The 12,712-nt window shown below is 42.5% G+C and overlaps 1 protein-coding gene across 1 annotated transcript; it reads right to left on the minus strand.

Moving 5' to 3' along the window:
* Nucleotides 1–8,806: 8,806 nt before the first annotated feature.
* LOC309482352 (uncharacterized protein) lies at nucleotides 8,807–10,738 on the minus strand (the record flags this gene model as incomplete). The annotated part of the gene is made up of 4 exons (XM_082147698.1): nucleotides 8,807–8,815; nucleotides 8,856–9,082; nucleotides 9,485–9,698; nucleotides 9,800–10,738. The coding sequence occupies 4 exons, from the start codon at nucleotides 10,736–10,738 to the stop codon at nucleotides 8,807–8,809; spliced, it is 1,389 nt and encodes a 462-aa protein (XP_082003824.1).
* Nucleotides 10,739–12,712: the final 1,974 nt, after the last annotated feature.

Below are 12,712 nucleotides of genomic sequence, written 5' to 3' on the forward strand. Positions count from 1 at the left end.
CCTAAATTGACAGGATCGGTCGGGTAACGGCAAACAAGAATATTTTTAAGGATGCCCAAAACACATATTTGCGAGTGTGTAATGGCAATTTAGACATACAAATATTGCACATATTTTTCATCCGCTACCGCAGCCCGCAAGGAGTTCATTATCCGCCCGCATCCCCGCCTGTGACTTTTAGGAATGTCACAATCCACCCGTTTTAGCCACTTTTATGCGGGTACCCAACCCATTGCAGGACTCTAGGTGCTTATGTGACAGCTGATAGCGACATTATTTGACTATTATGGCATTTCTTAGATTTTTGCTATAATAGCCGTTTTATTTTTCTGTTAAATTAAATTCAAAAAGTATCTCGTCTCCTCGTTTGTCCACTTTGTTGACACCGGCCATGTGTGCAAACCAGACAGTATATAATGGGTGCAAACTGGGCGGAAATTAACTAAAACTTCTTCTTTTGTGGCGGGTTGTAGGCTACCCATAAAATGACCTAAAACTTAATCGCAATCCATTATTTATTCGGCAAATAACGTTTCCATCAGCGTTTATCGCATAAACCGTATATCGATCAAGATAAAATCCGATGAGACCGACCGTATTTCATTTTAGTCGATATTCAAAAAATTCTATCGAATTTTACTGTTTCCATAAGGCATTTTTCATTCGATATCACATCATTCGGATAAAAACGTGTTGATGGAAACATAGCTAGTGAATCCAAGAGCGGTCCACACCAGCATCAAGGCTACAGCACATGGCCTTGCACATGGTCAGCTATGTGGTGCTGAGGACAGCTATTCACTGAGCATCTTCATCTCAAGCGATCTTTTCTCGTATGCAGGATTATAGGATTACTATCATTGCATCGCACTCAATCTTTGCATCGCACTCAAATAACCTTAGGGATCTGTGACTCATTTCATCTTCATCATCACACACCTTATCAAAGACAGGACATGCCAAGAGATAAGTTTTCTTCATCTCAAGACCTCCAAGATCTCTGACTTTATTTCTATTGTCTTTTTGACACATTTATTAAGCACTGGTGAAGAAAATAAAATTAAAGCAAATGATCATTTGTTTTGTGAAGAGTTATTTTAATCAGTACATGTCAAAATTCTGTTTATACCCCCTCAGAGTAACATCTTTAAAAGAAAGGAGGTGTTACAGTGCAAAGGATTGTGGGTGGATTCATCCCATGCATCCTTCAAAACAGGCCAAAAGAAAAGAAGGAAAATAAACGAAGGCTGCCTTCAAATTGAGATGGCCTTCTGCAAAGTTTGATGACGTGGCAGCCGAGATTTGCAGCCTCCGTAGGATGCAGCATTGCGTTTGAGAAGCACCCCACCTGTCATGTTGAGCTCCTCTGGCTTTACTTCCGGCTCTGCACACTTCAGAGAAGGAAGAAGGAACACCAGTTATATTAATTACTTATACTACGGGTCTGTTGCATGCTTGATTCTAGTTGACGAAAAGGTGTGCAATTGTTTTTCAGGAAATCTAAAAGTCGTTTCAGGCAGGTCTTGATTGCATTACACAGGGTTCCCACGGGTCCTTGAAATCCTTGAAAGTTTGTGAATCTGAAAAAATGTTTTCAAGGCCCTTGAAAGTTTTTGAAAATAAACATACATAGAGACAGGTCCTTGAAAGTGCTTGAATTTATTTTGTGCAATAAGTTTTCTGGAAAAAATTCCATATTCACTCTGGTCCCCTAATGTGTTATTCCGCCAACACTCCATGGCCTATGCATACTAGCTTGCTTGATTTACACTAGTTAAGCGCATTTACGCGTTACGTTATCAGGGTTTTTCCTGCATAGAGAATTATGAGGCGGCTGCCTCCGTCAAATTTCGTGCCGCCTCCGGCTCTCGACAATAACAAATAACTATGGGAATCCCCGAAAACGTGAGGATGATTCTGTTTTATTTCATTTAATGTAAGTGGCGATTGATAGCCTATAGTTGAATATAATATAGGCCTACCTAATGTACTGACGGTAACATTGTTGCGCTGTTGAGGCTTGCGCAGTTATTTATAACATAATATAGTTAAGAAACAATATATAGCCTAGGCTACACAAGACAGAGAGCTGTTTTCCTGAATGCCATCAAGATTGAAACCGAGACTGATTTCATAACAGTTCAATAAACAAATAGTTAAAATTAAGTAGGCTAACTTACATTTTAGACTGTTTTTGTTCTGTTTCAGTAGCGAAAATAGTTCCAAACAAAGATCACAGCAGAACCATAGCGCATCTCACAGCAACACTTGTTGCATTACTGAAGGATTCAGCGTTTTGAACGAATCGGTTGTGTCAAAGATTCAATTACCCATTCTTAAACTGCCTCATTCTGAATAAATCAGCCGTTTGAACGAATCGTTTGAATGAATGACTCAATGACTCGCTCATTAAGACAGTCGCCTGCCGCTGGCGGTTTAGTTTCATAAAGTATCATTCTTATCAACATTCCTTATTTGTATATTCAAAAATATTTAAAATAATCTAATTTAATACAGTTATAATTTTTCAATGTAAATTATTTAATTTGATTGGTAACAGCCTAGTGTCTTGTTATTTTAATTGAATATATTGATCAAATTTAAGAATTTGAAATGAAAGATGGAGCATAATAAAATTAGGGGAAAAATGCCCTTTTATAAAAGGTACAAAAAAATTTGTGTTTTCAAACAGTGATGTAATGAAACATTGACAACTTAAGTTTGAAGGGAGTAAAGCCTCTGTTTAGGCTATTAAGGAATTATGTAATTTTGCCAAAAGAAGAACTTTTATTTTAAATAAATGTTCATTTTAAATCAGCCTACTTCAGTGTGATATGTTATCATATTATCATGCTTAACACTAATTTGAATAATTATAATGTGATGATCAGATGCAGATATCTAAATCAAAGAATATGGGCGGTTTTGCGGGTGGATTATTTATTTTTAACAGTGGATTCGGGTGACTCAAAGTGCACCAGATTAATGAATTTATCTTTAAAATGTACAAAATTTTCTTACGTGGGGGCATGCCCCCGGACCCCCCTAAAGGTACCAAGCTCAACCCACAAAAACAATGTGGGAAACACATTAGGCTATATGATGATCTACAAAAAATACAAATTTAATTATCTTAATATTAAAATACATTATTAGGATTTTACCACATCCGCCTCATTTTGAGCCAGGAAAAACCCTGGTTATGTTAAGTGTTTCCCGCATGAGGTACTTTGTGTTGTACGTTGCCATGACGTTCACGCGCATGAAACTACCATTGTACCTCATCGTTTGTTGTTGGACACAACAAATGTGTCCCCACATTAAGTCCTTGAATTTGAGGGTATTGGATCTGGAAAGTCCTTGAAAGGTCCTTGAATTTGAAGTTAACCAAGGTGTGGGAACCCTGATTACAGTTCCATCCCACATAGCAACATTGTGTCGGCCCAGATCCGGCCCACATCTGGCACATGTGGAATGATTATCTGGCCCACATGCTGCGTGGAATGACAGGGCGCACGCAGTGCCACATGTCAGCCAAGAGCAAAATAATTAAACCAGAACTGGACCTTATCTGAGCCACACAATCTGCGTATATTAACTATTGAGTCATGTCAACCTTAATAAGCCTGTTAACAAGCGGAATCATTGAAGGAACAAAGAGAACAGAAAAAGAGACAGAAACACAAGAAGTACAACTGACTTCCAGCCACAGTCTTAGATGAAATCAACTGAAAAATAAAAGAAGACATTAAATCTCTAAAGATCTCAGCAGAGGAGGATTAAACATCTCCAGAAACAGCATTACCAGCTTCACGTATTACTAACCAGTTCGACTGATTTCTGTCAGACGTCTACAGAAGTTCTTATTGAGAATTAACAGAGGTTTAACTCTAATGTGTTACATCAACTGTAGTGTTTCCATTAATTGGGCCCTTAACTCTTATTATATATTTTGTCTTTTTTGGCTGCTGTGACAGTGTGTTTGTCAAACACATTTGCAGTAGTAAAGAAAGCAAACCACTAGCCTGGGCCTTGCCCAATTTCTGTGTTTAAAAAAAACAAACTAAAAACAGCTTGTACAAAGCTCCTATTCACAATTCCTGTTGCAAACAGTAAAAGTGACAAGGAGCCACATTGTCGGCAGGAACTGAATCTGCACAGGGAGACCCCAATGGATTTCAAGTCCATCACCTTAACTGCCAGTGAATCACATGCTATTTTCTTTTTCTGGATGTGAGCAACAGAGGACACCGGGGCCAGCCATCAATTCACACGGGAGAAAGGGAGAAAGAAAAAGAAATGGAGAAAAAAGGAGGAAAACATACACTATATAAATTTTTATCTACTCTCTTATCTTCTCAATATTGTTTACACACTTATTGCAAGGTTTATTATCACTTTAATTTTCATGTCTCTTGCGGGATTCGAACCTGTGCTATGGCAATATCGCTTGCATCTTCGCTTGTTCTCTAGTCTGGTAGTGGATTCCGGAAGTACACATGCAATGCATTTTGGGTAACGTAGTCATTTTTAACACAGGAACTCTTTTCCATATAAATCACCACAGTAATAACCCTGTGATTATGCAATTATGGACATGAATGCATTTAAAGCAAAGAGTGTTGGGTTTTGTGAATAAATGTAAAATGATCACATTCAATGGTCCTGGTATTCAAGAGGAAAATAAATAAAAACGTGAAGGCTGTTCTTGGCTCAAATAAAATGATTAAACTTTATTGTAACAGACAGACAAATGACATAGAGACAGACAGAGAGACAGAGACAAACAACAGAGAGATAGACAGACAAATGACAGAGAGAGAGACAAGTAATGGTGACCGCAATTATACACTCTTCCTCCAGTCATCCAGGGTCAGTCCTGAGGCTGGACAGTACCACCGCCGCTTCAGCTGGGAGTGTCTAGTCCTTTTATTTTTGTCCTGGCCACACCCCTTGCAGGTGTAGTGGTACTTTTCCTTTGTCAGCCTCATCCGTGGCGGGTCCCCCCTTGACACTAGCTCCTCATCCTCCTGGGCAGCTTTATTCAGCCTCCAGGCACGTTGCCTTGGCTGGGATGGAAGGCACTCTGGAGGAGCATGGGTAAATGGAGGAGCAAGCGGATATGGAGGAGCATGGGTAAATGGAGGAGCATGCGGAAATGGAGGAGCATGGGTAAATGGAGGAGCATGCAGAAATGGAGGAACATGCTGCAACTGAGGAGCTTGCTGGAACGGAGGAGCTGGCCCAAATTGTGGAGGGAGGTGGAGATGGCAGAAAGAACACAGGCTTACTTGCTGCTAGAGTGCGCTGGCGGGGGAAAGCTTCCCCCTCATGGTTTTCAGGCTCCTCAAATGTCATCGCTTCATGTGCATGCTGCACAGGGGCAGCTGGAAGTGTGTCCATTGCAGGGAGAGGCTCCTTGGCCAGGTGCAGCTGTTTGGGAAGTACAGTGCCTTGCAGCAGCATGTCCCTGTCCTTCCTTTTAAACCTCCTAAGCAGCCTACAAGACAAACATTCATTATTTTATACATTTAAGCCTATCCTCCCTCTCTAAAGTTATTACATACTTTCTAACAAGCATGCAGGTGGAGATTTTTCTTGAGGTTAAATCTTTATATACTGTCTTGACTGTATGGGAAAGGTAAATGAAATAACACATACCATGAAGAGACTGTGGTGTTGTTAACCGGCACCAGAACCAGGTTCGTCTGGTCCAGGACAACCCTGCTGTCCTCCAGCAGCTGTTTGATGTGGCTGTAGATGCTGACAATGGACTGAGGGATGGGCATGGTTTTCCCCTTTGTGTCCTTTGGCCTGTTGCGTGACTGCTCAAACTCTTTGGCAAGTCTGAGGCAAACACACTCACTGACCCTGTGTGAGTCATTGGCCGTGAGTCATGTATAGTCTGTGGGAGAGAAGGATAATATGATCTGGACTGTGAACAAGGATGTAAAGTGATGAAGAACCAAGTTACAATGTCAATAGGGATTGCAATAAAATAATTTACACTTAAAGGAGTCATAACCTAGTATTACCTTGGATACCCACGCTCTATTATAGTCTTTCAGGCCCTTCTAAAAAAGAAAAGTGAAAAAAAAAAAAAACACAGAGCTCCTCTGACCCTTATTTCTGAAGGCATTATTGTCTCGCGAGATCTGATGCGATATTTTGGCTGTCGTGGACGGTCATTTTAATAATGCAAATGAGGGGCGCGTTGATTGGTGGCAGGAAGGAGGGGGGTTGACACCGCAGGTAACTTCAGCATATCATTCCAAAATGACATCATGGCGCAAGTTGTGAATGAACCCGACCTGGCCGCGACCTACAGAATTCAACCGTATATGCACGAGCCAGACTCTGAACCTGAGCTGGAAAGGGAAGATGTAGAGTCGATGGAAGGACGTCTACATCAAGATGTCTCTGGATGGTAAAGACAATCATTTTGACTGAGACATACATTGACTGTAGATTACATTAACGGAGATGTAGTCTACTTTTTTTTTATCAGCTTACATTGGTTATTGAGATCAACGTTTGCTATCATGTGGTGTTTTTGCCTTGTTTCACGTTGTGTTTTTTTAGACATTCAAATTTGTGAACGATTCCGGCGTAAAATGATTAGCACAGACACCTAACGTTAAGCCAGTGGGAAGGGTTGTAGGAACCGCGTCATTAAAAATGAATTTAACCCACTGGTCCCTGACAGCTTGGTCCGTTCTTGGGAGAGAAAACACATTTAAGTTACATGTTGATTCTGGCAGTCAACAACAGAGCAACTCACGTGTGCACTACGTTTCTGCATCTTTCGCGACTGAATATGAGGGGGTGAGGGGCAGGGCGGGCTTCCTGCAGCATAGGTCTGCGGTGTCCATATATGGTATATCCTGCCCCGTCTTGACGTCAAGTCGGGGCAGAAATTAAAATCTCGTATTTGAGTGCGCGTGCACGTGGGCTGGTTTACGAACCCAGGGGTAAACAAACGCTTCACTTTTAAATATCGGCTTCCCGGCCAGTGTATAATCGTTAGGCAATCATAACATACATTGATTCTCGTGGAAAAGTGAAAATTACAGGTCATGGCTCCTTTAATAAATACTTTTCACAGTGACACGTGCTGTCTCTTAATCAATGATTTGTATTGAACCAAAATGATAGCAAATTGTGGTCAAGCACCTCTCTGCCGCCTGCTGTCCAGGAGCAGAGCCACTCGGCTTCCTGGGTGCTCTCCACGGTCCTCCTGACGCACATGCTTTTTTCTTAGCCTTCTGGGTGTACCTAAATGGTGAAAGAGACATTCATATGCTTCATTCATTCCATGGAATGTATGTTTAATTTTGGTGTACAAAATAATTACTATTTTGTACCTTGAAGGTTTCTTGTCCATGGCATGGAGAGCTGTGTACAGGGTGACTATGTCCGCCTCCTCCTTGGCTGACAAGGCGGTGATGGTACGATTCAAGCCAACTATGTAGGCTGCAAGGGCATCAACTGCCTCCCATCCCACAACGCCCCTCGAGTCACATTGGCTGGTCTAAAAAGTGATAAGTGAGAAAAAGAAAAAACAAGCAAATAAATGTACACTCTTGTTTCTAATATGTGAGTAATGCTGATTTTACATTCATTTATCTTATTAAAATGTAACCATATTTACTTCAGTTAAATATTGTGTTTTTGAGTAAGGTGTTACAGAAAGTGTTATTGACCTCTGTGACGAGGGGTCCGGATTCAGTGTCACCCGCCACAGCACTTGGGGGATCACCGGCCCCTATCTCAGCTGACTGGCAGACAATATCAAGCATGCTGATGGTGTCATCTGGCCCATCCTCCTCCTCAAGCAGCTGCGAGGGGATTTCAGAGACCTGCGATGGAGCCAGCAGGTCACCTCTGTTGGTCTGGGCCAATAAATATTCCACTGCTATGCGCTCGCCTGTAACCAGTATAAAACACAAAGATGAAGAGAGGACATACATACACACATCCATCTCCTACATGAATAGCACAATCTTCGCACCCAATAAATGCATGTCCTCTGAGTAGGGGGGTGCCTAAGAAAAAGAGGAGGAGGGGATGTAATACTCTGGTCAACCAGTGTTGCTCTGAGATCTCTCTTACCAGTAGGTTTTCCGGGTGGGGTGACCTCTGGCACCAGAGCACAACCATGGACACGCTGGCTTAAGTTATTAAGGTGGGACATCAAGCGAACATCAAAGCTTCTTAGGGTTGAGGCCCCCTCCACATCTACTGCCTCTTTGGCCCGGCCCATGTTCCATCTTGATGCCCCCTCCAGCATGTACATTTGCATGTGTACAGCATTGCACCGCCAGCCTAAGAAACAAAATACTCTGGTTTTTATTGTTCATTATTATCAACCATTATTGTAAAGTGAATACATATGAATACCCGACAGTGGTAATTGTGTTATTTTGAATAATTACAACACATAACAGAAAATAACATTTAAAAAAGACATACAATACAGTATGTCTTGATGCAAATGTACCTGGAATAAAAGCACACTGATGTCGGTGAAAACTCTCCAGGGAGGAGGACCCCCTACCACACCTAAGGATGTCCAGCTCTTTGCCGCCCTTCTGTAGTGTCCCCACCTTTGTGTACAGTGCAACACCTGCAGGGTCTTGGAGGCACTCCAGGTGCTTCTGCTGCACTTCCCACATGTGGCGCATGCTGTCATGGCTCACCAGACGCAGCCCTGTGGTGTCTGTCAGCTCCCACACTGATTCCAGCAGCCCTGAAATCATGCGCCGTATCTCCTCCACTCCACGCGTCCTCCTCCTGCAGTGTCTCTTCAGTTCCCCTGAGCTGATGGTGGCCACGAGCTGTTCTTCAGTGGGAGCATGTCCGCTGTGGCTGCTCTTCCACTCCACTCTCTTGGCCTCCTTCAGGCGTTGCACATCCTCCTGGTCCCATTCAAAAATGCAGGAGGAAAGCTTGGCACAAAAGGTGCCATAGAGAGAGTGGTGTTCTGTAGTGAGGCCGCAGTTAAAGCGTCTCATGAAATGGAAGCTGTCTAAGCGCACTGCAGACTTCCATGGGTGAAAGAGCTTAGCCACTGAAGACACACCTGTGAAAAACAACCATTCATAATAACATAGACCACAACACCTGTACTTACACCATGATTAAGTAAACTCCCAATTCCCTGTACCACTTCTCCCCCAAGTGGCATTTCTATTACATACATACATTTAATACAAATGGTTCTAACAGTGTGTGTGTGTGTGTGTGTGTGTGTGTGTGTGTGTGTGTGTGTGTGTGTGTGTGTGTGTGTGCGCGCGTGTGTGTGTGTGTGTGTGTGTGTGTGTGTGTGTGTGTGTGTGTGTGTGTGTGTGTGTGTGTGTGTGTGTGTGTGTGTGTGTGTGTGTGTGTGTGTGTGTGTGTGTGTGTGTGTGAGTGTGAGAGAGAGAGAGAGAGAGAGAGAGAGAGAGAGAGAGAGAGAGAGAGAGAGAGAGCAATTTTCACCCACCTGACTGGCTGCAGCAATCCCGGTCGACATAGATGACCTCAGGTTCAGCTTGGCCCGCATTCTTGTACCGAGTGACGATGCCTTGGCACAACTCTTCCAACCCTGCACCTTCACCCGTCGTCAGAACAGAGTTCAACACCTGGCCAAATTCGTTGCCGATGTTTGACATCCATGCAGCACTGTCCCCGATCCCGCCAGCCAGCTTTTTGGTGATCTGTAAAACAAACACAAGCATTAAGAAGTAAACCAATTTCCTGTTTTGTTGCAATTATACATGTTCTATTTTATATACTTTTTTACTGTTGAAACCCTAACCTTCTTTGTTGAATCCATTTTAAGAATTCTACCATAGGTAGAAGTGATCACTCCCTTCATCTCATCCACATGGCTGAGGATGTCGTTGGAGTGGACCATCTCGAACCATTGAGCAAGTGGAAGGGGCCTGAAGGGTGGTGGAGGAAGATATACAGCTGCAGAGGGGACGAAGGTAGCCATCTTCATGTGACGCTCACAGTCTGAGAGGTAGCGGATAGTCTGCCGTGCCCACTCCTCGCTGTGCGCTTCCTCTATTGCAGACTGGAGGTAGGAGGAACTGTTACCACTGGTCCTTGGCTTCAGGAAAGTCATACATTTCCTGTCCAGAGCCAGCTGTGTTGTGAGGACAGCGGGGAACAGGCTCCTGTGTGCCACATCCACCTGGGAGAGTATATCCTGGCTCCATGGGCAGACCGGATGAGAGCACTTGCTGCAACGTGGATAGTCCCCTCCCACTAGGTAGTAGCGGCTATCTACATCAATCACCTCCCTGACCTTTCTGTAGATCCCGGAGCTGTTCATTTTACGGGAACATTGTGGGCATTTTAAAGGAATCCCCCACATCCTCATTGGTGCCCAGATGAACATCCTCTGCCGGTAGTACCACCCAGGCTCAGGAGGAGATGGTTTGGGCTCCAGTGGGGGGTGAAACCAGCAGGCTTGGATTTTTGGTTTCAGCTGGCCTGTAGGCTCATATAGGCATTTGGCAATCCACACCTGATCTGCTTCCTGGACTACTCTCCGAAACTGCTCAGGAAGAAAACCTTTCCAATTGATTGAAGTTGGTTTTGGTTTTGAAGTTGGTGGAGTTGCAGTGTGGTGTGGCGTGGCAGAGCTACTTGACGGAGGGAGTAGAGATGGCGTTGTCTGTGATGGTAGCACTTTTGTGGTGGTAGTGCTTTTGTAGTGCTTCGGTGGTGGCTTTTGCGGTGATGGCATTATGAATGCTGCATAGTGAACCAGTTGGATATGGTTCAAAAGACCAACAGTACCCTGCACCTTGGCCCCACACACTCAAAAAAAAATCTGTTGAACGAACTTAATTAAATTAAGGAAAGGTTTTCCACGAAATTGAATTACATTTTTCCAACAAAATCTAATTAGTTTGAAATAATTTGTTGTAATCTTGTTGTATGAATTTAAATTAATTTAGTCATTCCTGCTAGATACAGTTTTGTCAGGTTAACTACATTTAGTTTTTGTCCTGCCTTAAATCAACAACATTATAATTTAAGTTAATTTGACTCTATGGTCACTTCTAATGATAGACACTACTAGTGTTCAATTGAATTAAAACCATTTTTTACATTGTAATATAATATTACTTGTGCAGGTCTGCGAGTGAGGTTTACACATAGTGTATACCGAGTGCCCACAGTCTGAACACGAGGTTTTAAGCACATGTAACATGTTACTGAGCCCTCAGCCTAAACACAGTCGCCACTCTTCTGCATAATGGTAACCATAAAATTAAAAAACATTACAGAAAGTCCTCTAAGTTTCTAACATAACTGAACATTAAACACTAACATTAACTAACAACATCTTTCCATTTACTGAAAAACACATAAAATAACACTTTTTCCCTAAATTGACCCTCTTAATGCAGTCCCTTGCAAAGCATGCTGGGAACTACAGATCCACTGCCCAGTTAGATGTCAACAACAATGATTCATGTAGTTTTCACACAAATGAATTAGGTTGATTGAACACAATTAAATTAAGTTGTGACAATATTAAACAATCGTGTGACTTTTGCTTATTTTAATTAATTATTTTAACAAGAGGCCAAAATAAATTTTTTGAGTGACATCCGGTTAAGACGAACAAAAAATATTCATGTTGACTCAATTAAAAAATATTTGGTAAACCACATTTTTTTTAAATTACATTGATTACATTTAATGAAATTAAGCTGGAATCATTTCTATGAAGGATTGTGTCGTATATGCTCATTTTAATTAATGAAATTGAACAAAGAGCTAAAATCATTTTTTTTTTAGTGCAGGTGTCACACATCTCCTCCGTGTGGTGGTCAGACAGGTGCTCTGAAAATTTCTCTCCCTCCACAAGCTGGTTGCACTTGTAGCACTGCACTCCCTGTCCTGCCACTGATGCTCCTGTGTCTGTGTCTCCTCTCCCTGCCTCTGTTTCTCCTCTCCCTGCCTCTGTCTCCTCTACCTGCCTCTGTGTGGTCTCGGACTCCCCCTGCATCCATGTCTCCTCTCCTTGTCTCTGTGTCTCCTCTACATATCACCATGCCTCCTCTCCCTAACTCTGTGCTGACTCGCCCTGCCTCCGTCTCAACTCCTCCTGCCTCACTGGACCCAGTGCCTGATGACAGATCTGCTGGCTTGGGGGGGTGGGGAGTACAAAAAGAGGGCCACGCTACATGCAACTAAGAATCCTACACTACTAGTTTTCTCCAGAATTGTACAGATACATATTGTTCAATAAATAAATCCACATGCTATAGTGACTCATCATGACTTAAAAATAGAATAATGAATAGAATAATGTTTATTCAGACATGTTAAAAGAAAACTAGAAAAAAGACAAAAAAAAGCAAACAGGCTTTGAAAACATTAGGCATTACTGCAAAATCGCTGAAGCCCACCAGAGGAAAAGAGCACCGAAGGCTTCTCCCAAACAGATCCTTAGTAGAATGGCTCTGCAGGGGGCAAGCATCAATTTTCTCCAATGCCTTTTTCCATTTCTTGGCCCCTGGCCGTTTGCCAGTTGAAAAGTGGTATTGGCCCTGGGCATATTTTAAGCAGATGTCCCTCCAGTAACTATCTGGCTTTCCTGTCTTAGTCATCTGCAAACATTAAATATAAAACAGGTTAATGTCAAGCTAGGCTGTAGCTTGACATAGCTAAGCATAGCTGTCTATGTGTATAGACAGACAGACAG

The sequence above is a fragment of the Leuciscus leuciscus genome (assembly GCF_965113295.1).
Source record: "Leuciscus leuciscus genome assembly, chromosome: 19".
Taxonomy (NCBI): domain Eukaryota; kingdom Metazoa; phylum Chordata; class Actinopteri; order Cypriniformes; family Leuciscidae; genus Leuciscus; species Leuciscus leuciscus.